A 25,624-nucleotide genomic window follows, 5' to 3' on the forward strand; every position below is an offset into this window, starting at 1 on the left:
ATGTCATGAATATTAATTTCACTGGAAATAAGATGTTGTTCCTTAGGACTTCACATCTTACAAATAATTAGATGTGTGTTGTATATATGAAAACATAAAATTATTCTGCATTGTCATTACTTAGTGGTTAAGTGAGAGCTGTGATTTTTTTTCTATTAAAGAATTCATTTACTGATAAATTCCTAAACCTCTCTTTTTCACATTCCGACAAGAGTTATACAAGTTATTACAAGTAAAATTCATTAGTAATTATAAAAGAAAGAAAAAACCTCCAATAAATATTATCAGTACTTCCAAAAGCTCATTATGAATTCTTTAAAAGAGCAGATAAGTGGAAGAGACGGCCAATCTGAACAAAAAGCCTGCCTGGCCTCCAGCTTGTCTCCTCTTTGAACATAATCACTGATTAAAATAGATTTTATCAGCTCCGTGGAACTTCAAAGCCCTCAGAAAGAAAAAAAAAATGATTTGAGGCAACCTCTCGCCTAAAGAGAAAGACAGAATATTCTCCAGGCTACCTGCCTGTTTGGTGAGTTCTTGATCACATGTCCAGGTGAAGGACTATTTTCAAACTCCACCTGCCCGTGGAATCATGCCAAACAAGTTATAAGCAGACACATTCATCTCTGTCCCTCGGTAGGCTCATCGAGAGCTGTCACGCCAGATAATGGTACCTTTTTACCTTTTAGTCGATAGTGATATGGACAGTGGACTTTTCTTAAATTACACTGAAGAATTATAGGAACACAGTAGCGATTTCTGTTATACTTAAGCAGGCGAATTTCTCTCCACCACATAATTCACAGAACTCAAATTCAATAACACATTATATGATGGTCCATTACTGTTATCAGTTTTGAATAATCCATCTTCATTCTTTATTTTACTGGAAAATAAAGTGTGCCAAAGACAGGAGGGAGGAGAAAAAGGGAGAAGAGCCACTGAGCAGGATCAGAGTTAAACTCGGGGTTTATGTAAGTTTTTAAAGAAATACATTTTCTGGTATCACAGCCTTTAAATGACAGTACTACAGAGAGGTGAACTGAACAGTGTAAGTATAGAAGCATTGGCATTCACTCCTGGCCATAGGTTTCCATTAAAAAGACATCAAGTAGACATAACTGAATGAAGGGCATATGCTAAAAGCTACTATCTTCTGTAGTAATTAAATAACATATGCCCATCATTCAGAATGGGGAAATTCCTTAAAACAAGTAATTATATCAATTTCACCATAATTTTTCAGAAATGGTAGACTTTTTTAATGTCGTATGTGACAGTCTCGAGAGGATTATGGTTAAATTTGGGAAGCCCTGTCTAGATGATGAGGGGGTTCTCATGAGTTAAAACAGGAAATCCAGGGTTTTAAAGTTACTCAGAGCTGTCAATGATTAAAATAATTCTCAGTTCCTCACCATGCCACCTATTACACCCATGTTTTACCGGATTCTGCATAGGGTGCAGTGTCTTTCTCTACCACAGCAGAACCTGACTTTTTATGCACATATTTCACAGTCATGTCTGAACCCAGTTGGAACTGAAGTAAGAGCACACCAACTTGAGCTGTACCATGTCACTGCACAGCTCTTGTCGCTACATATGCATCAGCATGTGTATTTTCGTACTCCACACTCACACCCTACTCTCACTCTGCACCTGCTTTTATTGAAATGCATACACTCTGAAATAAACACACTACATGCATTCATATGAATGTATAATCACTGAACTAAATGCAGCTGCGTGTGGGCGCGTGTATGTGATTTTTAAGTATGACCACTGAAAAATACATACATGCTTGCGTGTGCAAAAGCTGACTCTCAATGAACAGCTAAATAGCCACATGAGACAACTTCTACTTAAATAAATAAATAATAAATAAAGACAGTTCCAAACAAGGCCCAATATCTTCTACTGAGAAAAACCAATTACTAATACATAAAGGTTTTAAACCTGTTTATCGCCAAATAATTTCAAATAATTCTGAATAGTGATTTTTCTTTTTCTGAATTGTCCATTCAAAAAGTGGTATCTGGGTGAAGCTATACCATGTTGTCGATGCTCGGGAAAATGAACTCACTGCTCCTCATATGAACCACAGAGAACCTGCCTTTTTAAAGACACTAACATCACTTACTGTCATAAATGGTACCGATAACCACAAATGGTCTGTGTAAGGACCAAAGGGAGACACACAGCATCTCACAGGCCTGGTGAGGAAGTGTGCTGAGCCTGCCCTTTTCTTTCTTCACACACACAGAGCACACATCTTTGTGCTTTAGTATACAACTATTTGCTCAATTTTTCAAGGGCTTATCAGTAAATCTATCATCTGTGTCTACATCACTGCTCTCTTTGAAGGCTTTTAATTGAATTCAGCAAACATTGTCCGACTTTTATGTAGAGTCCCAGTTTTTGGCCCAGGACTAAGCATTACTAGTAATTACTGTATTTACAAAATAAAGAATGCTACCACAAATCAGAATTTCTAGAGGGTGGCTTTTGATTCACTGATTTTTTTTTTAATTATTGTCCCCAACTGAATCAAAGGATCATATTTAATTTACTAGCTAATAATGAAGACCATTTTAAAGCTGTAAAGATGGGGATTTTGGTTAAAAGAAAAAAGCAAACTTTTAACCTAAGACAACCCAGTGTAAAAACCATCCTTCTAAAAACAGAACAATAGCAAAGAGAAAAGTGCCGTGAGACCCCACCACGTCTTCTGACCCTCAGTCTAGCCAGGGCTGCCAAACACAAGTCAGGGCTGGCACTCTCCCAGGCTCAGCGACTCTGCCAACAAGGAATTAATACTAAATTATTTTTGTACCAGAATTTTGTTCTTATAATCATGTAATAAACAAAATAACTTAAAGATGAAAGGAAAATGAGACAGGTTTAGAAAAAGAGAGAGAAAGAAAGAAAGAAAGAAAGAAACAAATGGTAAAAACAAGAAAAATGAAAAGACATTATGGTCTCAAAGTTAAATGTTGTTCTTATTTTAGTGTGCTTTGGAAAAAAAATAAACACCATATACATTACTTTAGCATCTTAACAGATAAAAAATAACTTTATAAATACTATCCTTGCAGAGAAGATTGTGTCTCACAGGAATTCACCCACGAGGGAAAAAGTGTAAACACCAGGGGCATTTGTAGGCCTCAACGGGAAGTCTAAACTGAGTATTCAACTAATGCCTATAGGCCAACCCAGCACAACCCCGTCCTATAGATAGGAGTGAAATGCCACCAAGCCACACCCATCCCTCCACTGTCCTGCTTAGTGATATACAGTGTGATAAGAGATTTTATGGTGCTCAAATATTTACTATCTGGGACCTATTTTAAAAAAAAAAAGCATGTTTTCTCTGGTGTGAGGTGAAGTCTGTCAAAGTAAAACCACAGCCAGGTGGTGGTGGTGCTGGTGGTGGGGGGTAGGGGAGTGGGGGTGGGGCAGGGGGTGAAGTGGGGCACACACCTTTAATCCCAGCACTCAGGAGGCAGAGCCAGGCGGATCTCTGTGAGTTCAAGGAAGGCTATACAAAGAAATCGTGTCTCAAAAAACAAAAAACAAAAAAGGAAGAAAAGAGAAAGAAACCACACTCTGTACAATGCATAACTTACTACAGAAATGGGGAGAAACAAAAGAGTGAGGGGTGGAGGACATGAACAAACCGTGGAGGAAGGCAAGCTAAGAAACGGCTACGGAGAATTACATGAAACCCCTAGTAAGCTGCATAGTATCAAAAAAAAGTTGAAGAACTTCAACAAAGCACACAAATGCACTGACGTCTGATATGAAGGGAAACATGGAAGAAAACAGTAGGCCAGACACTTCCTCACTTCTGTTACTAACAGCTTACCATCCTACGCAGCGAATGCAGACAAGGCCAGTAGTCTGCCCTTGAAAGGGGAGCACAGCCTAAGGAAAGAGGGGACAGCCAGGCACTCTAACAGCAGAACATCAGCACAGACAGGGCTCAGGGATGAAGCAGGGGAAGGAGGAGAGGGCAGAGAACAGGACCAAACTGACCTGAGTTCTGTTAAAAGCCACACGTGCGAACACGGCCTGGGAGATCCCCGCTCTTTTCAGTTCATCCCGCACCCACTGGTAGATTTCTGAAGAAACCTCCGTGTTTGTCGAAACCTGCTGCTCCAAAGGCTTATTCATAGACCTACTGACAGGGGGAGGGTGGTTCAAGTATTGTTGGTTTAAGGACTGCTGGGCTAAGAGTCTGTTCACTGCATACTGCTGGTTCAGCAACTGCGCCATCACCAGCTGCTGGTTGACCAGCTGAGGACTGATAGGTGTCGACACAAGCCCAGGGTGCAGGTTCGGAAGAGGGGTCCGGACAGAGGGCTGGCTGCCATGGGAGAGCTGTGCAGGGGATGGAGGCTGCTCAGCTGTGTTCCCTGGGACCGGCTGCTGGCCAAAATTGACGTGGTTGGTGCCTTGCTGGGATAGTTCAGACAGACTATCCATTTCAACTAAAGTAGACAAAAAGGAAAATCAAGCTCAGACAGCAATTAAGAAATTTTCTGACCATGTCCTAATATAAGAAATATAAAGAAATCAGCAAGCAAAGAGCACACTGAGGAGTAATGATGCCAAGACAATTCCAGGACACAATATACCGGGCAATGGCCGTGTTCTCCTCCAGACAATTCCACACACTCTGAGTACATGATACACTCCTGCTCTTGTTTTGAAATGTAGCTTAGATTTAACACAATGGTTCTCAACCTGTAGGTCAAGACCTCTTTGGCAAACCTCTATCACCAAAATTATTTATATTATGATTCATAACAGTAGCAAAATTACAGTTATGAAGTAGCAACAAAAATAATTTTATGGTTGGGGGGTCACCACAACATGAGGAACTGTATTAAAGGGTTGTAGCATTAGGAAGGTTGAAAACCACCAATTTAAGGCATAAAATCTACTATATACATATTTCATATGTTTGCTTTGGGGTCCAGCTGCTTCTCAGTTACAAGCTCGAGAAGGCTTTATAAGCAATAGCTGTTTCTTTTAAGATGGCTTCAAGAATATTGTTGGCCTAATGGCAACGAGAAACCATAAGCAAAAGTAGAAGCAAATAATAAATAAACTATGATTTAAAAACGACTAGAGAAAAAATTACAAATACTTCCGTACTATATTAACTCTAGCAATCCCGGCAAAAGAAGGAAGTAGTTTACATAATAGGATGTAATGAGGTGGGTATAACAGCTGGCTGTCACTCTTGGCGTCACATGTGGTTTGCTTCATTTAAGGCCAATCACGGACACATAAGGATATCAGCAAATACTTCTCAGGATAAAGCAAAGGCGAAGAGTAGAGCAAGTCAGCACAGCCAGTGTGGCTGAGGCTCCAATGTCTTTAACAGAAGTGTGGTTCTCACCAGATGCTAAGGACAGGGCAGAAAGCTGTCCTAGCACAATGCAGGGAGGGGGCGCTGTCACGACTCTGCAATTTATTTCCACCTACCCAGAATGAATGCTTCTCCCTTGGCTAGAACACTTGTGTGGATTGGCTGAGAATCAGCTCTAAGTATGTCAAATGCTGTGCTGCTACACAGAAGAGACTTGAGGGAGACTGAAACCAGCCTGTAATATGGACAGGGAAGCCTTTTCAAATGTCCACACTTCTCATGAATAGGATCTATCTGGATCTTAATCATCGTTTCTCTTTTCATTAAATATGCAGATTTTTATAATCAGAGGAACTGCTATACTCCATGATATATGCAGAATATAACTAAGAATGGGAAGAAACCTTCAGTTTCTACCAGTTTCTACCAGTGATATCAGCCCAGTGGGCCATTCACATGGAACAGTAATTCAAGCAATTATTCCAAAAATTGATGCATTGCCTTCATTACAGCCCTAAGCTATAAAAGGCAAAGAATCCGTTTTGGTAGATGGATGGCCTTTCTTCAAATATTAAAAGCTAAAACATGCTCAAAATTCGGGTCTCTTGTCTCTAAGTCTTTAGGAAAAGTTATTATTGTTGTTACTATTAAATGAACTGAATGGTGATAAACAAAGATTTACAATAAGGCATACCGCCTTGTATATGAAACACCCCATTGCTGTTTAATTTTAAGATGTATCATTTGGAAGGTACAGTATGTGAAAGAAGAAGGTACATTAACCTTAACCATAGTGTTTGCTCCCATGAGCACTAACTGATTCACAAAGAGAAAATGCCAGACTCCAAACGCTCAGCCACAGCATGCAACCGTGACCTGTCCTTTTACACCTCAGCTCATCTTGATGCATGTCTTATGTAACAAATGTTGACCTAATGCAGCAAGTTCAGAGAGGGTGCTGGGCTGGAACTGAAAGTTCAGAAATGACAGTGTTGGTTCTGTTCCAGATAGGAAGGCATTGGGCTCACTAAGGCGCCTATCTATGGAGCCTGGAGAATAAAAACCACTCCATCTCAAATAGTGTTCAGTAAGTTGAATACAGTTAAATATGGTTTAAAAGCTGGTGTGAAAACAAGCCCTTTCTCTTTTTTACAAACAAAAGCAAAAATCCTTAAAGCATGATTATCTCTGTGAGAAATCACAGCTGATATTAGTTATTCAAGGCCTGGTTAGGTCTTCACTGAGATGTTACAAAATGACAGCTCTCCTCCTCACGCCTCGATTTCCTGCATGTCTGACAACCGAGTCAGTGTGGCTGATTTAAACACAAACATTTATTGAATTTAATTATCTCATTATACTCATACCCACTCCCCCACCCCCAAAGAAACATTCTAAATTGATCTCTAATTGGGCAATCAAAAGATCTGGCTTTCGATGTGACTTTGATAAACCCCCAAATGACATGCAATGGTATGTCGCCACAGCAAAGGGATGGGCTTTTCTTTTTTTTTTTTTCTTTTTGCTTACCCATCATATCCTTTGTCTTCTTGAAATGTTTGTACCACCTTCCAAATTCTTGACATTTTGCTGCTGAGACATTTGCATAGTACGTGCTGTTCACAATGGAGGAGATCATACTCTGTGTGGAGAGGAGAGAACACATATGATATACCATGGCACGAGGTGGGGGCCACAACTTCAGCTGTGGGAAGCTGTACCTGCTCTCAGTTTTTCTAAAGCAACTGGGACCAAAGCTTCAGCTTCTTAGAATCCATTAAGTAGATCATCAGATGCTTATTTAAGTAGCAAGTGGCAGCCTCCACAGTGGCATCTGCTCTAGCACTCTTTATTCAATCTTCATCCACACCATCTATTCCTCACAAATGTGCACTAACCCCAATTAATCCAAACCCACAAAGATGATGTTAGGGTTGAACTATATAAAGGTAGGGTATTTTGCAGCATGGTGATTGAACCCAACATGTTTGCTACTTGAAGCATAGTCCAGGCACCAGAGCCATAGACACTACCTGGAAGCTTGTCTGAAATGTAGTTTGGAGTCCCAGCTCTGACCTCCCCCATCAACACCTGCATTTCACCAACACCCCCCAGCACAACCAGGCACTATCAAGTAGGAGAAATCATTTTTACATTTTCATGTTCACTGTATGGATTTCAGTTGCTGGTGAGGTAACAGTGCTCAGAGGTCACGCTTAAGAGCCTCTTTCAGAAGACGAGCATCTTCAGATTTGATTGCTGGCTTTATCTAGTAAAGCTTGAGTTGTGAATTTCAAATGACCAGAAAATGTTTAAATATATACATTTTGTGCTAATTAACATTTTAAGAGTCCCATCCACAAAAAAAAAGAAAAAGAAATAAATGTCTACTTGTCATTTTTCTCTTGCTTAAAAAAAAAAAAGCCTTGAAGAGCTGGTCATACTGGTGTTCACCTTTAATTCCAGCACTTGGGATGCACAGGCAGGCAGATCTCTGTGACTCCTAGGGCAACCTGAACTTGTAAGTTCCAGTCCAGCTCAGACTACATAGTGAGACCCTGACTCAAACAAACAAAAAAACATTGACAATAGCCAGCCATCTAATAGGTAAAAATGGAGACAATCATGTTAATGTGCCACTAAGGTTTAAAATAAAAAACACAGCCACATTTTCAGTAAACAAAAGCATATTTTTCCAGATACTTTTGGTTACGGTAATTGCTGTGACTTCATTCCTGGTTCACCAATAGTGTCTAGTAGCTAAATTAATTCCCTATTGAATCTTTGGAGTGAGAGTGAAGCACCAAGCCTCCTGGTCCTGAGAGTAGAAACCACGAGCTGAAATTTCAGACCTGGTTGGTCTCCAGAGAAACAGCTTACAGAAGACTCCATTGTTGGGAGGCAGCGAACAACCAGAAAAGCCAGTTTGGGGACAAGAATATTTTTATATCATTATCTTCTTTAAGCTACTTCAAATGTAAAGCTCTTTGGGCTATTATTAACTCTGACATCCATCATCGTGTTAATTTAGGAGCACACACATTCCTGTAATGTGTAAGTTTGGGGGTCCTCTAAAGAACTGGGAGTCAGAGGTGCATTATTTATGTAAAACACAGCTATCTCTCCAATGAGGCACTATGATAGCTTCCCCCACCACTTTCTACTTTATAGTCATTTTTACATTTTATTTCTCTAAAAAGACATTCTTAATGTGTTTGTGAAGCCCTGCCATTAATCCAATAGCTTGCAATTTCACTAAGAGCCTCCCCAGTCCACAGTGCAAAAAGACACTTAGCAAGTTGCCAAAACCAGAGCCAGAGGACAGCTATCTGACACAGTTAGCAACCCACTGGCTTCATCTCCCTTACTCCACCGTACTAATGGATCAATGATGCCAGACTCTAACAAAACTACAGAGATCACTGATAGATAATGGCGATTCTGCAGATGGGTGACAGCTGATGTTCTCCCACTCTGGCCCAATTTCTAAAAAAATTATTAGTTTTTACCTCGACATTCTGCCACTTTCGTATGTTAATACAACACAGCACGGAAGGTCCTACTTTTAGAAACAAACAGACTCCCTAAATTCTGCAGAGGTTTTCAATGAACACTCAGTCTACTTCATCTCCTTCATTCGATATATTATTTGCTTGTTGCTGCACTGGCTGGTATGAAGGACACAAAGATGGGTAAGACGCGGCCTCGGCCCAAAGTGTTTGTCATCTATCAGGAAGTAGGTGAGATGACCAACGGTGAGAGCAAAGGGGGAACGCGAATGCAAACCATTCTGAAATACTTCAACAAAATTAGAGCTCATATGTCAAAGTGCTACACAGTCCACTATTATCCATATGTGGAAAACAGCATCCATATATGCCTTGTCATCAAAGCTCCAACCGCCCCTGCTTAACCCTGATCTTTGGGCTCTGTCCTAAAGTGACTTTACTGTTCCTCCTTCATTTCCTTATTTATTATATGATAATGCAGATCTGTCAAAGATGTTTTCAATGGGGCCACTGAGATGGCAGAGTGGCAAAAGGGCCTGCTAAGCCTGATTCCATGAGCTCAATCCTCAGGATTTACAGAGTAGAAAACTGACTCCCATACATTGTCCTCTGACCTCCTCACACATCCTCTGACACACAAACATGCACGCACCCATGTGCAAACACCAAAAAATTAGGATGCTTTAAATAACAGAAGAGTAACTGATATGATTTTCAAAATGAGGTCTTTTTGTGTTTATGTGGGTGTGTGGAAACCAGAGGTTAATGTCAGACGTCTTTCCTAGTCACTCTCCTCCATACTGTCAGAGACAGCCTCTCCCTAAATCTGGAGCTTATGGATTCAGCCACTAGCTGGCCAGTTACACGGCTCCTCTTGTTCCCCCTCTTCAGTACTGGAATTATAAGCTGCTACTCAAGGCTCTTTATGTATGTACCGGGGCTCCATCTCCAGTCTTCACGCTTGTGCAACAAGCACACTACCAGTGGAGACATCCCCCTGTCGACGCTCAGTGAAGCTGGAATGCACCTCACAGCAAACATCAGGAAGACACACCCACTCCTCACACCTCGAGGTAGTCCCATGGCTCCTCCATCTCTGCCTAAGAGCTAGCTGTTCATCCTTCAGGCTCTACAGCTCTGATTCTGCCAGGTTTTCCCGAGTTAAAGCACGCTGAGCCACTGCAGCTAGCACTTCCTACACTGAGCATTTCTTCTAGACTTAATCTCAAAACAGCCTGGATGCTCAGCATAAGGCTGAACACACCTAGTGGTGCCGCAAGACCACTGGAAGAAGCCACTCCTTTGGGTCACTGGGACATTCTCCTCCCCTTTACCCTTCAAGGTCAAAGGCAACAGCATTACTGTCAAGTGAATCTTTAAATCCCAACTTCTTAGCTTCTTTGTTTAATAATTTGCAAGAGATCCCTCTTCAGGTTTTTCAAATCAAGTCCACAGATGTCTCCAACGAGGCTGCTGGTGGTTGCTGCTCTGCTCCCTTGGAATCTATTTATATGAGCGCTTTAAAAGACACAATTCCTGTGGCAAGTTTTCTAGTCAGTCTGTGGCCACTAGTGTAAAAACCATCAACACTCTGGGAGTCAATTAATCCCACTGACTAATCTCTGACGCTAGAAATTGTGAGTTCAAATGCTGCCGCAGGGCACACGAACCAAAACACAGGCCGAGGAGCCCAGTGTTGGGAGACACAATTTAAGAGCCGGCAGAAACTGGCCATGGGTCTCCTAACCCCTGTGTGACATAATATTCTCATCCTAGGAGCCAAGTTGTAAGCTTTTCTAAGATCCATAAAGCACATGTCTACTCCCTATGAGGAGCTTGGCTCTTTCTGAGTCTGCTAAAGTTCCGATCTGTTTCCATCTTCCCAGAAACCCCAGCCCTCTAGAAGGATACCATCTGCCACAGGCTGAGCCTCCTTTTCAGCCAAATACATTATTTATAACCTTTCTAATTGTGAATAGGTAAGGGTGGAATTTTTCTAAAGCCTGACTTACATATTGTTGGAACATTCTGAACCTTTGCTCGAAAATCTGCAGGTCTCTCAATGTGAAAAACAGAAAAACCCAAGGCATTGGTTGAGGTTACATAATTTTACCAAATGTTATCTTCCAAGCCCCTGCTAGGGGTTCACACACACTGCGGTTAGTGTACGTGTGTAACACACTGGAAAATGAAGGAAGGCGGCTTGATTGTTCAGCTTGGTCATCTTAGTGGCCAACAGGACCAGTTGGGGAGAAGTGCAGCCTTCTCAAGAACAAGATTGTCAACCAAGAAGGGGCCCAGCAGTGATCTGATTACCCTTAAAATTGCTTTGTTGTGCCTTTAACAACCCCCCTCAAAAAAAAATACCCCAAAACAATGCTAATCAGGTTATTCAATCATTTAAACCAAAACTGTTCATGCTTTTCTGCCAAATCAACCAACCACAGCAAAATCTGTTATCTCTGATTGCTCAGCTTCCAGTCAAAAAAACCAGTTAACCCCCACTATTCCAAAAGTTTTCCAAAATACCCAGAAGCAGGGCAAGCTAGGGAGGAGGAGGAGGGGGCCAGGCCCTTTTCGAAGGGGTAGGCGGCTGCTCGACATTTGCATGTGACAATACACTCCTAGACGCCAGGCACTTAGTGTCCCCGGTGTCTCTGAAGTCTCCACGCTGGCCTTCTGCTGGTACTATGGCTTTTTAAACAGGACTGCGAGGTCAGGATCATAGCTGGCTTGGGACTTGGGTCTGGGCTAACTGAAGTGGGAGGAGAGAGAGGCAGCGTCTACAAGATGGTGGCTCACCCATGTTGAAAGCTTGCAGGCTCCTCTAGCAGAGAGGGCAAGGGCTACCACATCTTATTTACACAATTATCTAAATACGATTAAACAGCTGATGGACAAATATTAAACTGGAAAATGTATAGTCATTTCAGCTTAATGTAATCCTCTTTCTGTAAACACCCAAGATGATTTTTTTTCCAACCAGAACAGTCCTGACATCTCATAAGCCTAAGGGTGAATAGCAAGAGATTGTTTTTGATAGTTATAAATATTCAAAAGACATGCAGACCATCTGCTTTCATAATACAGGTAAAGCAAGACTGAAATGGTGGCTGCTGTATAAAAATGATTCTTTTAACAAAGTCTTCCTCTCCTCGAAACTATAAAGACAGATGTCAAAAACTGTTTACACAGAGCAATCAGGAGCGTGTAAAATGTAATATTCCTTTTACACACAGTGCTTGCTAAAGAGGTTTTTTTTTTCTTTTTCTTCCCATCTGTGTGTTGCAACACATTTCTACAAGTTAAAAACATTTTTTTTTCAAACAGAGATCTCATGAATACCCAAAAACATGCGATCTGGTTTCTGAATGCTAATTAATTTCAACTAAGGAATCAGAGTATCTTTTTCCTGTACAAAGGAATGTATGTTTTGAATTGGAGATCTCCAGAGAGATAACAAGGGGAATAATCTCACACAGGTTTGATTCTGTGAGGTCAATCTCATGGTTTTATCTCACCTAGAAAGCATTTGTTCTACCCATGTTTGAAATGAAAGCACATCATGGCTAAGGTCTTTGGCATAAAGTCGAAAATAATTATTGTCTGAAAGAAATACTTATCCATAGAAAATATACAAAACAAAAACTGATCTTTAACTCCTGTCTAGTCTGAATGCTGTGAGAAACTCAAGCGTTATTTCCAGCAGAACACTAATCTTGACATAGCCTTTTCGTTTATTTATATCAATGGCAAAACACAACCTTTTTTATTTATTGTATTAATGGCAAGGAGGAATTAAACACCTTTTTGTAATTTTCAATAAAATGAACATTCTTCTGAACAATATGCTGAACTACCAACTCATTACTATTTTCTGTTTTCTTTCTTTTTTTTGAGAAGCACAATTTCCCAAGTCTGTGTCCTTCTTCCTTAGGCAAGCCTTGACTACCTATGGCTGAATTTTCTTAACAGTTCTTTTTATGTCTGTGGAAAACTCAAAAGTCAGACTTGAACTTGCCATCAAACACATGTGAATCAGCTCCATACAAAAATACTACTGTGACAGAGACTCTTTGTCAATGGGGTCTTGTTTGGACCCCAGAGGATATAAAATATCACATACAGGGTCTTTCTTCTAAAAAGGCATATCCTATGGGATGGTAACAAGGCCTGAGTGTGTTGAAAATTAGTCCTCATCTGGTATTTGAAGGTGAGAAGGACAGAAATGGGCTTCTATTTATGACAGCAATTGACAGGACCACTGAGAGTGTGTCATACTCTCTAACATACTTGTTAGATGATGTCCCCCAAACTCTTCCCTCTGGTGCCTATATTACCTTCTAAGCTATTCTCTTGGGAGATACAACCAGAACACATTTGAAATCTCAATTTGTTAGAAAAAGATGGATCACTTGTAAATTTCCCTTAAACTCCAGTTGTCAAAATTCAGGAGCTCTTGCCATTCTTGATCAACCCTGGTGCCTGGAAATGGTGCTTTCATCCAAAGAAGCCAGGACATACCATCACAAATGAAAAGCATTATAAGGTTCTGAAGGAATACCAGAGGAAGTGAAAGAAAACACACCATCTCTGTTCTCATTTCCCCCAAATACATTTTCAAAAGGTGAAAACAGCATTATTTTGCAAAGCACAGATATCTTAATTATCTAATAATACAAGTTGCTTTTAAAGAAAATGCTGGTGCAGTTACTATGTTCCTTCCATATAATTAAAGTGATTTTATACAAACTCCAGATGATGTATCATTTGACCAAATTCTCCACCCTGTCCTCATTTCTTCTACAATAAAACCTTCAAACCACTTACATAAATATGCAAAGAGCTTAAATTGTAAAATATTTGCCAAAAGGTATATTATTAGTATTAGTAGTAAGAGTATATACTATTTCAAAATAAGTGTACATAACATAGAGACAAATGAAAGACAGCCACCACTGCCTGTTCCGACAGTGTGCAGAGCCTGCGAGGGACTGTCTTTCCAGAGACGCTAGGGAGAACCAAGTGTGCTGTACACACATCGCTCTCTAACTAGAGCTGCATCTGCAGGAAGCTTAAACTCTCTTAGCATCTTGCCTGTGATATAATTATTAAAAATATAAATGTTATTGTGTTAAATATCATAGTAATCTAAGCAGACGTCACAAGAGCACTTTCTTTAGATATGCCTGAGTCTGGAGAAATCTGATTAGATCTTATTTAGATAAATCTGAAACTCTGCACTCATTTACCTGCTGGAGTGATGTTTGATTCTTCCTTCTCTCATGCCCTTGTGTGGATGTATGAATAGCTCATCTTTATAGAAGAAACAATTCCTAGTATCTGAACTTAGAAGTGAAAAAATATCAGACTCGTTATTAGTACATGGAGCACTTTCAAAATGTTTTAAAGCACCAAGTAAAAACATGAACTCCAACATTTTGAATAATTCACTTTTCCAAGCTGAAATACTTGTGCTAGACTCAAACTGTCCACAAGAATCTCAACTCTCTCTTTGCATTCTTTCTTCATATGAACAGTTAGATTTGAAACCACGTTGCTTAAACACTGGGTGTGTGTATATGGGAGCGGGGAGGTATTCTCAGTATATACCAAGTGTGGTGCCACAGGACCTCAGCAAACCTTTGAGCAAACCCTACTTGTTCCCCGACAAAAGTGGGTTATGACTTCCAGTCTGTTCTAGCTTTCAAAGTCTACTGTGGGGTCTACACACTGTATTCTCATATGACTGGTATCTCACAGGAAACTAAAAGAGGAAGCTCACCCTTGATGTCCATGCTTTGCTTAACACTGCTACTCTCAGACAAGATATCCATGTCTACTACGTAAATGTAAACCAATGCCACCTCTGGATTAAACATAAAGAAAAATAATAGCACTGATCTGGCTTCATCCCTATAATGTTAGAAAAATCTTTCAGTTTAGGGAAAATGCCGCTGGTCATCACCTCACAGTGAAATGACACAATTCTTTGGGATGAACTGCACGCCACAAAATAAAGGGCTCTGTCTACACTGGAGGAATCTACTGTGGAGGGTGCTCGCACAGGTGGGTGGACACTACACCTAAGTCCCTGAGGTTCTTTACAGAGTGACTGAACAGTTATCTACATTTGCAGTTCTCTCTAAATGCAGGTGACTCTAGATCTTTACACAGCCAAATGCAGATCATACGTTTAGAATCTAAAAGATGTCTCCATGTCAGACACTAGCTTTAGAGCAGCGACGGAGGAGTCATGAGCCAACATGGGGTGAGGCCTCCAAGCTGACAGCATCAGCACCTGTCTGTAAATCATTGGGCTGTTATTGAACCCCACCCCCCAATCTTTCCCTTAGATTTGAGAAGGAAATGGACAAATGGAAGTAACAGTTAAAAGAAAAAAATTGTAAGTCTTGAATATGGCTCAATTAAAACTACCCTAAAAAAGCTAAATGTGCATGTAATAATGCCAGAAATATGTCAATGAAGTTAGTGCTTCACTGTGATATACAATTAGCTCATTTTTAGCATTTTTCATACCTCTGAGCCCTTGTACTCCCAAGACTACTGTTCTGCTTAAAAACAGGTAAGTTTTGCAATCTATCAAGAACAAAAATCTGAGATAACCTGCAAGGCAATAAGTTTTCCTAAGCAAAGCTCAGGAGTCATTTGCTCTTGGTTGGGTAAACTTCACAGGCATAGCTAAGTACAATCGGGACACAGTTTGCAAAGTAGGATATTGCAGATAAGAATGTCTACAAAGCTCTACCAATAAAATTGCTAATATCATCCATAAAATAAATGTACAGCAATCATATGATGATGTCTTAGTGTAGCAAAAATTCCTGAAATCTTGCTATTTGCCAGGAGCTATGATTGTGGGAGTGAGTAAAACTTAACCCCAGGGCTTGCATGGTACTCAGCAGGTAAAGGCACTTGCTGACGACCTGAGTACAAGCCCCGAGCCCATGTGGTGGAAAATGAGAACCAATTTCAGAAAGTTGTTTTCTGACCTTCACATAAGTATCATGGCATCATTACTCCTCAAACAAACAAACAGCAAACAAAAAACCCCAACAACTTAGGTCTGTTGACACAGTCAATCATAGTGCAGCCATTACTTCACAAGCCTTCTCAGGACAGTTTGGAGTGCTAGATGCGTGAGGGGCAGAGGCGAGCTGGGGTACTGGAGAAGGGGGTAAAAACAGTTAATGAGTTAACATCCTCTCTGACATTGTGGTATCTAAGCTACCAAATCTGCTTAATTTGCAAATGGACATAAATCAATAACAGATTTATAGATTGACGAACATGGTTTCCATCTGCCCTCATTTTCATTAAAAATGTCGTAATTTTATAATGATTTTAAAGGTGATGCTAAAAGTATCTGTTAAAGTTTTGAATGAGCCGGGCAGTGGTGGCACACGCCTTTAATCCCAGCACTTGGGAGGCAGAGCCAGGTGGATCTCTGTGAGTTCGAGGCCAGTCTGGGCTACCAAGTGAGTTCCAGGAAAAGGCGCAAAGCTACACAGAGAAACCCTGTCTCGAAAAAAAAAAAAGTTTTGAATGAATCATATATATATATATATATATATATATATATATGGTCCTTTACTTTTCCACAAGTGAAAAGTTTTTGGTTGTTTACATTAATTAAAAAAAGGAAAAAAGCCTGAATCAAAATATATCTAATAGATCCAACAACAAACTTTTCTTTCCTTTTTTTTGGTTTGTTTTTTGAGACAGGGTTTCTCTGTGTAGCCTTGGCTGTCCTGAAACTAGCTCTATAGACCAGGCTGGTCTTGAACTCACAGAGCTCTGCCCACCTCTGCCTCCTGAGTGCTGTGATTAAAGGTGTGAGCCACCACCACCTGGCTACAACCTATTCTTAAGCCATGTTTAAATACACAGAAATGTGATTTCAAGTCACTCGTGCCATTTAGACAAACAACTCAAAGTATTGTCCACTTTTGAAATGAGAATTAACTATTCTCAGTGGTTTGGGGGTGTTGACTAATTCTCACAGCAACAATGCCAATTACAGATGAGGAAATTGGAGCATGGAAAGTCAGCTGCTCACATTTCTGACAGTCATGATGCTTGAGATAGCTCACTAAAGTGATGCAGGAAGCCTGTGACACAGAAACACATACGTAAAAAGGTAGAAGAGAGTAGCTGAGGAATGCATTATTTAAAAAAATCAGCACAAATAAACAGCAAAAAGAGAAAATGCAATCAAGCTGTCAGTAACCTGGGCATCCATACCAGGCGGCTCCTATTGGGGTGTGCCACAAAGCTCACACCTGTTTCAGGCCGACCCCAAATTTCTGATAATTTTAGAACAAACACTAGGTAATGGGGCAAGTGTGGGACAGTCAGAGGTGCCTAATGAAGACCATGTCTTATTTCACAGATAAGAATGAGATCTCAACCAGTAGCGGCAATTAAGACTGCAATTATTTACCTGCATCTAAGGTATCATCTGGTTTGCATCTCTAACGCCGAGGAATAAGCTAACAAATTAGATTAGCATTTCTATGAGAAATTATTACAATATGAAAGAATATTTTCTAATGAAAATGATGATTAAAGAGAACAAAGTTTTAGAGTGAGAATGAGAAGAGAGAAAAAGACAGCTAAAAGCAGTCCTTCTCTACAAGGAGTAATTCTGTGACCTTACAAACTGTCCATGATGGTGCTCAGGCACCCCAAAATAACACTGCAACACTGCATATTAGACCACAGTCCTTTTCTTTCTTTCTTTTTTTTTTTTTGAGACAGGGCTTTCTGGAATCTGCTCTGTAGACCAAGCTGGCCTTGAACTCAGAGACCCACCTGCCTCTGCCTCCCGAGTGCTGACAAAAGGGCGTGCACCACCACCATCCAGCCCACAGTCCTCTTATATTTCTGTAGCACCCTTCATGCACATATCCCAGGGTGTTTTAAAATCATTATGAATTAAAATTAAAACTGAAGCACATACAATTCCTAATAGGACTGTTTTAAAATGCTGTCTCAACAGAACAAATAACTTTTAAGTCCAGATTCACAGTCCCAGCAGCCAGCGTGCTCCTTGCCTCTACCTGCAGCCCACTGCAGAGCCAGGCTGCTGCTCTCCTGTCATGGGAAAGGCGTGCTTGTGTTTCTTTATACTCGGAGCATGCTATCATCAATCTGTTTCCCAGGAAAGAGGGAGAATCTGCTATGTGTGTATGTTCGATTATTCTGAATCGGAGGGTGGAGGTTGTTTATGAGTTTGTTAGTGGTCCAAATCTGGCATTGAACTAAAGTACATTTAACAAGCAAATCTGGATAAAGACCAACATGAAATTTCAGTCCTGAGAAGGAAAATGCTCAAAAGCAATCTCAAACTAGTTCTGTTTAACAAGAAAATTAATTTGATTAGCACGATTTGGTTGTCACTCCTTTTTTTTTTTTTTTAACAATTAGAAAGTAGTGTTTAATAGCCATTCTCTCAGACTAGGTCTTCTCTTAAGCCTTGGAAATATTAGTTCACACACCAGAGGACAAGGGGGCCATCTTTCATGATACGGTTATTTTCCTGTGTTAGTGATTCTAAGGTCAAAGGCAATCTTTTCATAGATTTTTAAAAAAAAAAAATCTGTTACGTGAAAATGAAGTACTTAAACATTATGAAACACATGAAATTGGCATGGCTTGAACTCTTCATATTTGTTATGAAGATGGAGCCAATAAGATATTTGAGATCAATTCCTGTAAGTTAGACAGTTGCTTTGTTAAGGTTCGCTTTTAGGATTAATAGATTTGAAGGTTGGAGAAAGGTAACCAAACTACTATAAAACCCTACATACCTAAATCGGCTAAGAATGAGCCTGGTACTAGTGATAAAGAAAAGTTGCAATTTGGAGGATGTTGTCTTGTAGTTTAGACATACTGTAGTATTGCTAAATGGAAAAAGCGATGTCCTGACTGGTTTAAGGGGACAAAAAGTTAAATTATGGAAGTTGTCCAATTCACACGACTACCCATGTAGAGCTGGCTTGCCAATTATGTAATGCAGCCCACCACTGACAATGGTGGTTACCAATTAACAGTCAAATAACAGCTAATTAGTTTACCAAGTGATTTAGCATCTACAAGCCAAAAAACTAAAAGCAAATATTAATAAGAAGATTCCCCTCCGTGAGTTCGAGGCCAGCCTGGTCTCACAGTGAGCGCCAGAAGAGTTGGGACAACACAGGGAAACCCTGTCTCCAAAAAATAAAAATAAATAAATAAACAAGGGAGATTCCAAGGTTCCTAGGGTAGAGGGAAGCTTTGCAACTATAAAACCGACAGAGCTGTCCAGGGAGCGACCCTCAAAGGTGACGCGGTGCCCAACCACAGATGCACGGCTCTGGACTGGGGGGTAAGGACATCAAGTGCAAACGGTCCATCAGGGTTGACCCATCTGATGACACAAGGCTTGCACTTTGAAACAAATCTGAGAAATTTAACTGCCTACCTGATCCAATCAAATGTTAAACTTTAACTCTGGGCTTCAAATCAAAAGGCCATCATGGGCTCAACCACACATATTGACCCTGAAGACATGAAGGGCTGAAGGGATGTGGCCAGAGCTGAGGACTATACACTCAGAACTCTGTACCCTCCCAAATACAGTCTTATCCAGCAGATGTTCCCAACCCCCAACCCCCAACCCCCACCCCTATGACCTAAACCACTTCCAACACCCTCAAACAAGTCAACGCACAAAAACCAAAGAAACAAAACACGTGGGAGAAAATTCTCCCCAGTTAGAATAAACGCAGTGGATACCTTTAAGAATATATCAGAACTCCAAGACAGAAAGTGTTGTGAACACCTGAACTATCTTTATCTGTGTACGTGGCAAAGAAGACCCCAGGTTTAGCTCCTGGGCTCTGAGTAGGAAGTTACCACACAGTTTATTGTTGCCATGGGCACCCATCCAAACGTTCTGTGCCCGAGGGTCCTCATCTGAACACGGGGCTAGAAGAACTGTCTGCTACTAAGAGTGGGAGAGACACTAGGTACATCCAAAGCACCACAGAGTTAACTGCACACTACTTCAGCTACTTAGAAGGATGGCTGACACACCGGCAGCCTGTCAATATGTTTTAAAAGTTTAATATATATTTTGGAATGAACAAATGTATTAATATGTGAATACATTTCATAGTGTTATGTGAAATGTGATATATGAATACTGATGATATTCTCAGGAAAGAATATGACTATTAATATTTTAAAAGTTAAGAAACATGTCATTTCAGTCCATATAACTATAAAAAACAAAGTGCAGGGTTTTCTGCTTTTTGGTTTTTTTTTTTAGAAAAACTCTGTATTCATACACTAGATTTTAACACTAGATTCAGTGTTATCTACTGATGGAAAACCAAATGAGCTAAGTTTATCAAATGCTTGTAGAGATGATCCTCAAAGCTCAGGAAGCAGCCTACTTACAGGCTAACTGTCAGGAAGAGAAGATAGGATTTTACTATCTGTTTGCAAGCAATTGATAATAATAATAATTTTAAAACCCAAGATTTCTTGACAGATGCTGTCAGGAGAAGGAGAGCTGGGAAATCGTTTCCTTCGTGTGATTTTCTAGACGGAGTGCTCAAGCCTATTTCTGTGTTTTGGGAACTGAAAATAAAAATGGCAATTCTCATTCGCTTTACATAGGACTTAGCTTGGAGCTATCTTTTCTCCAGGTAAAAAATGAAACAGAAAACAGTCCCAATGTCTTAAAAATATGGAAACTGCAATGTGTGCATGCACACCAGCAAATGTGATGGGGGAGGGAGGTAAAAAATTTGCACAAAGCAGACTGAGATAAAATCGGAAATATCTGACCTCCACATTTCTAGAAGGAAACATTAATTAGGCAGAAATAACAACTGACCTTTTACTTATGGTATCTTCAACAAAATAATTTGTCCTTGTAGCAATGTATATATTTATCTAATGTTTGGCTGAATTCAGTATCTAAAACTCTAGGGAAAACAAGCAACCAATTTAATGTTTTATTGTAAATCAAAATATTTACTTTTATAACTCCCAATTTACATCCTAAATCCATAACCCTCAAAAGTTTCATAAAACAAGAGGCTTTTTTGTTCCAGAATCAGACTATTTTCTTCTATGTAGTTGCCATTCAGAATGCAACAAGCGACCTATCTAACCACATCCACTGAAAAACGCAGAAGCAACAACAAAGCATCCAATCTCAGATCTATAATGAGCTAAGCATTTTTAACATCCTAGAACATTTTACAAAAATAAACAAGCACATGATACAGAGAACTTAATAAACACATGCCACTCTGCTTCGGCAGATTTATGGTAGGAAAGTACTAACAGAATAAAGGCATGAGCTGTAAATCAATCCACATAACACTCACGGAATCTCTCTGCTGCTGGAGAAACCCTTAGAAATATTAGCAGAGTAAACATTGTTGCATCAAAACCTAAGCACCCACTGTAAAAATCATCACCTGTTTTTAAACATACCATTGGGCAAAGACACGGATAGAGCAAATTGGGACTCAAATCAGTCATTAACCAGCACCTTGAGTTTAATCTATAGGGACACCAGCTCCCACACTGTCAAAGGAGGAGCCAAAGAAAAGATAATCCCTTCTAATTCTAAGAAGCCAGGTTCAACTGGACATTTGCTTAGCAAGCCATCAGCCAATCATCCTACCAGTGCTCCCCAGGCAAGTTCCTAGTAAGACCTAATCCTGATCCCTCCTACCCTCTCTCTACCAGCAACAGATTTTCAACCTAACATACTATTTAGGGATCCTATAACCATTCTTGTTACTGGAATATTTTAACATATTAATGTAAAACCCTTTAGTTTTTAACTATTTAACAAAACTACTTAAGATATTTAACAAAACCCTTAAAAGTCCATACAGTGACATATACCTATTAAATAATGTGCTAAATGTTCTCACACAAATGAATCAAAAATTACATGGGAGAAGTAGACTTAAAGCACCTCTGGGTATCAGGCTGCATTTTATATATGAACAATTTTTTTTTTTGCTAGGCATTTTTCAGTGTAATATTTATATCACCAAATCTCAAAGAAAGAGAACGAGGAGTCTCATCAAACTCAGTATCTACTTTGGGTGTAGGTGTTAGGAAGCCTTTATCACTCATCTTTCCTAACTCCACCACGAAACCAAAAGGGGAGTAGCTAATGATGAAAACATCCTGAACATTAGATTCACGGACTCATTCTAGAGAAATAGAAGATGATGCTGCAGAATGAACTTCATTTGGAGTTCAGTCTTCTCAAATACTAATTCCAGTATCTGTTGCTTCAGCTAACATATGCATGATTATTTCCAATGGTATTTTTAGAAAAGGGAAGAGTGCCATTGTAGCTCGGGTTGCAATTTCAGCCTAGGTCAGTCACTTAGCTATGATGGTAGGGTCCTCCAGGCACACATGGCCATGTTCTCTTCTGAAGACCTCTCTTTAGAAATTCACCAGAATGGTGCACATCGTTAATTCCAGCACTTGGGAAGCAGAGGCAGGCGGATCACCGTGAGTTTGAGGCCAGCCTAGTCTACAGAGCGAGATCCAGGACAGCCAGGGTTACACAGAGAAACCCTGTCTCGAAAAGCCAGAGAGACAGAAAGAGAGAGAGAGAGAGAAAGAAAGAAATTCACCAGCTCCAAGACTAAGCCTGCGATTTCCTTTTGTCACTCTTATTGTGATAACCATCTATGCTCAGTTCATTTCTTATGGTGGCATTAAGCAAATCCATAATGAATGTATACGGTACAAGAGGTGGAGTTCACTGGCTACATGTGACTGTAAAGACTTGCACCAGGTCCTCATCCCCAGCTCACAGAACAGACCTCTAGTCTTTGCCGGAGCTGACTTCCAAAATCTGTGGGACACTGGGTCACATGAAGGTACAGGATTTTGCTACATGGGGTATTTAGAATTCTGAGTAACAACAACAACAACAAAATTGTTCATTCTAGGTCACTCTTCCAATTTTCAAATGCTAATAACCAAGCAACACGTTCTCTGGAGTTGTCTTCACAACATAGTCCCAGAAGTAAGTCACTCTGCTTCATTATTCTATCAGACTGACTAAACTGTTGAAAATTCATTTAAATTACTTTTATTTTCTGGTTATAAATTCACATCTTCTCTATTTCAAGGATGAGAACAACAAGATGGATAGATAGCTGATGGGATAAATGAGTTTTTAAAAGTTTGCTCTCCAACACAAGAAAATGATCATTTAATCACAGAGAACAGGTAATCTGTGGCTATACTTAATCTAGAACTGCTCCTTTCCTAAATTGCTAACTAACATCAAAGCAGAGCTAGAGGCCTGTAATGGAGCAAGGCTGAATGCATGGACTGCTGCGAAGCAGTGGCAGAGTTCATGGGCTTCCCCTTCAGGTACCCAGAAATCCTCAAGAGCCTTGGACAAAAAATACACAGAACAAATACCTATGATTCAGTGTCAATAAAAACAAGCTCTGAGACCCTCTTCACTCCAGAAATGCTTATGCAGAGTAATACAAGTTCAAATGATTGGCAGACTAATATTCATAATTACATTTCACACTAGAATTAGAAGAAAACTTTAAACAAGCACGCCAGTTAATGCTGTATCACAGAGTGACTTAGCAGAGGTGTGGGTGCTGGGCAGTGATGCTGCTCCATACACTGTGGTGACCATTAGTCAGAGTGTTAGCAGGGAGGATGTTTGGTTTCACTCTTGGCAACAACCTAGGGTTTTACTTGCCCTCTACCAAAATTCATTCCAGAAAATGAAATGCAACAATAATAAATCTGTCTCATTTCAAAAATCCCAATGGTAAAACAGGCATCTCAAGAAAAAAAAATGTCCATTTTTAAAAAGTGAACTAATTCTTCAAAATTGGTTATAAACTCCTAATGGGCAATAATTATGGACCTTTTGTTCCAGGCAAGAGATTTCTTATATTTATAATTAACATACATACATAATTTACAATTATTTTCAGCAAACACTTTCTCATTTTTTATAACAGAGCAAACACCATATAATGGTACCATGATTTTATGTAGCCAGCATGCTGAAGTTGTGCACAGTAACAGTGACACTATCATTCCATAAACCAAAGCTGTGGAAGTCCTGCCACTGTGAGTCTGCCTTAGAGAGGGCTCGGGTACTCAGAAGTGGATCTAAGAACAAGCTGGCAGAGTGTGGTGTCTTCTGCAGGACTGCTTTTCCTGGGCACAGCCCTCTACCCCCTGCCCCAAGGGAGAGAGGGCACAAAAACTCTGCTCAGAATGAATAAGGCAGATTTTCAAAGGTTACCAGTGGTCAAACCACTAAGCATTTTTAGCAAATTCTTGCTTCAGATACCAGTTGCTTGAAACCAGGGATCCCCATCAGACCTCCAGTGGTAGCTGCCCATGATGTCTTATTATTATGACACGCTATGCTGAGTACCTGTGAAAGGGGACACTCCTTGGCCAACGAACTCTGATTCATATCTTTCAGTAAGTCCTTCAGAGCATTCCTTACTGTGGTGTGCGACCATTGTTCGGGAGGCAAGTCTTCCAGTTTGGGGCAACTATTTGAGACATAGATTAGAAAGGGGATTATTACAGGATTGCATCCTGCTGCAGAACATTCCTTTAAGACAGACAGATTTCATTTTGCGAATCAAACAGATGCATCTGGAGATTGCTCTCGGTCTCCTGATTGTTCCGATTAGTTAATTACTTTATACAACACATCTGCTGTATCGATGCATGAATTATACATCAGCTGCCTGTGGTGGCTATTTTTTCATGTTACTTCTACCTTCCTGCTCTGATGCGCTTGGGAAGACAATTTAAGGTGTACTGCTTTCTCACGAGCCACCGTGAAAAGCATTAACGTATTAACTGATTTCCTCCCACTACTCTGTTCATACGAATTAAAATGGCAAAAACACAGATATAAGTAAATAAGATCATGGCAAAGCGAATAAGGCATTCTTTTACAAAATGTACACAGATGGCACTGTTCATGATATGCAAAAATATTTTTTTCTTAAGTAAACTTTATGTAAAATGCCTTCTTGTAATGCATCATTTAATTGACTAAAAGTAAAAAGTCTTATCTTTTGATAGCATGCAAAAAATGCAGAAATTTCAAGGGAGGGAGTTGATTTTTAGAGTCCTACATCACGAAGTTGGAGAAAATAACTGAAGGGCTAAAGTTACCAAATTAATTTGGATTAGCAGGTCTCAAATGCTGAGTAAACAAAAACTGCAAGCTGGCTCGAGAAGCTTTATGTCCACCCAGGTAGGGAGAAAATTCTCCTTAGAACTGCTGCCTGCACCCACCTGTGTAACTGGATTTTGAGCGTGACCACATGATACACATCTTGAAGCATATCTGCTACCGTAGCATCAGGGGCATCTGTCACATAGGACAGTGGAACTGGATTCCACTTCCCCACCTGGATGAGCCCTAGTCCAGATAAAGAAGAAGACATGCTCAGTGCTGACTCTCAGACCCAGCAAAAGGTTGCTCTGCTCTTCCACATTGCCCCCACCACAAGCAATATTGTTATTTCTGTTTGAATGATTCCCTTTCCCTCAAAAAGGCAGGTCAATGAAGATATTTGCAGCTTAGCTTTCCAAATTGTGAAATTATGTAAATGACTATAGGAGCTGTTTATTATTTTGGAAATAAATACCCATCAATAAAACCTATGCA

At 40.1% G+C, this 25,624-nt stretch overlaps 1 protein-coding gene across 9 annotated transcripts in view; it reads right to left on the reverse strand.

The window, feature by feature from the left end:
- The window catches only part of Satb1 (SATB homeobox 1), a 95,940-nt gene that overhangs the window by 42,462 nt on the left and 27,854 nt on the right, over positions 1-25,624 (reverse strand). For all 9 annotated transcript variants that reach the window (XM_052745622.1, XM_052745620.1, XM_052745621.1 and 6 more), the window contains exons 4-7: positions 25,249-25,375; positions 24,365-24,488; positions 6,905-7,016; positions 4,033-4,487 (exon numbers count right to left, since the gene is read on the reverse strand). In XM_052745622.1, the coding sequence (XP_052601582.1) occupies positions 4,033-4,487; positions 6,905-7,016; positions 24,365-24,488; positions 25,249-25,375 (818 nt within the window). The remainder of the gene's footprint in view (positions 1-4,032; positions 4,488-6,904; positions 7,017-24,364; positions 24,489-25,248; positions 25,376-25,624) is intronic.

The sequence above is a fragment of the Peromyscus californicus genome, unplaced genomic scaffold (assembly GCF_007827085.1).
Source record: "Peromyscus californicus insignis strain IS unplaced genomic scaffold, ASM782708v3 Scaffold_19__1_contigs__length_69161282, whole genome shotgun sequence".
In the NCBI taxonomy this organism is placed as follows: Eukaryota; Metazoa; Chordata; class Mammalia; order Rodentia; family Cricetidae; genus Peromyscus; species Peromyscus californicus.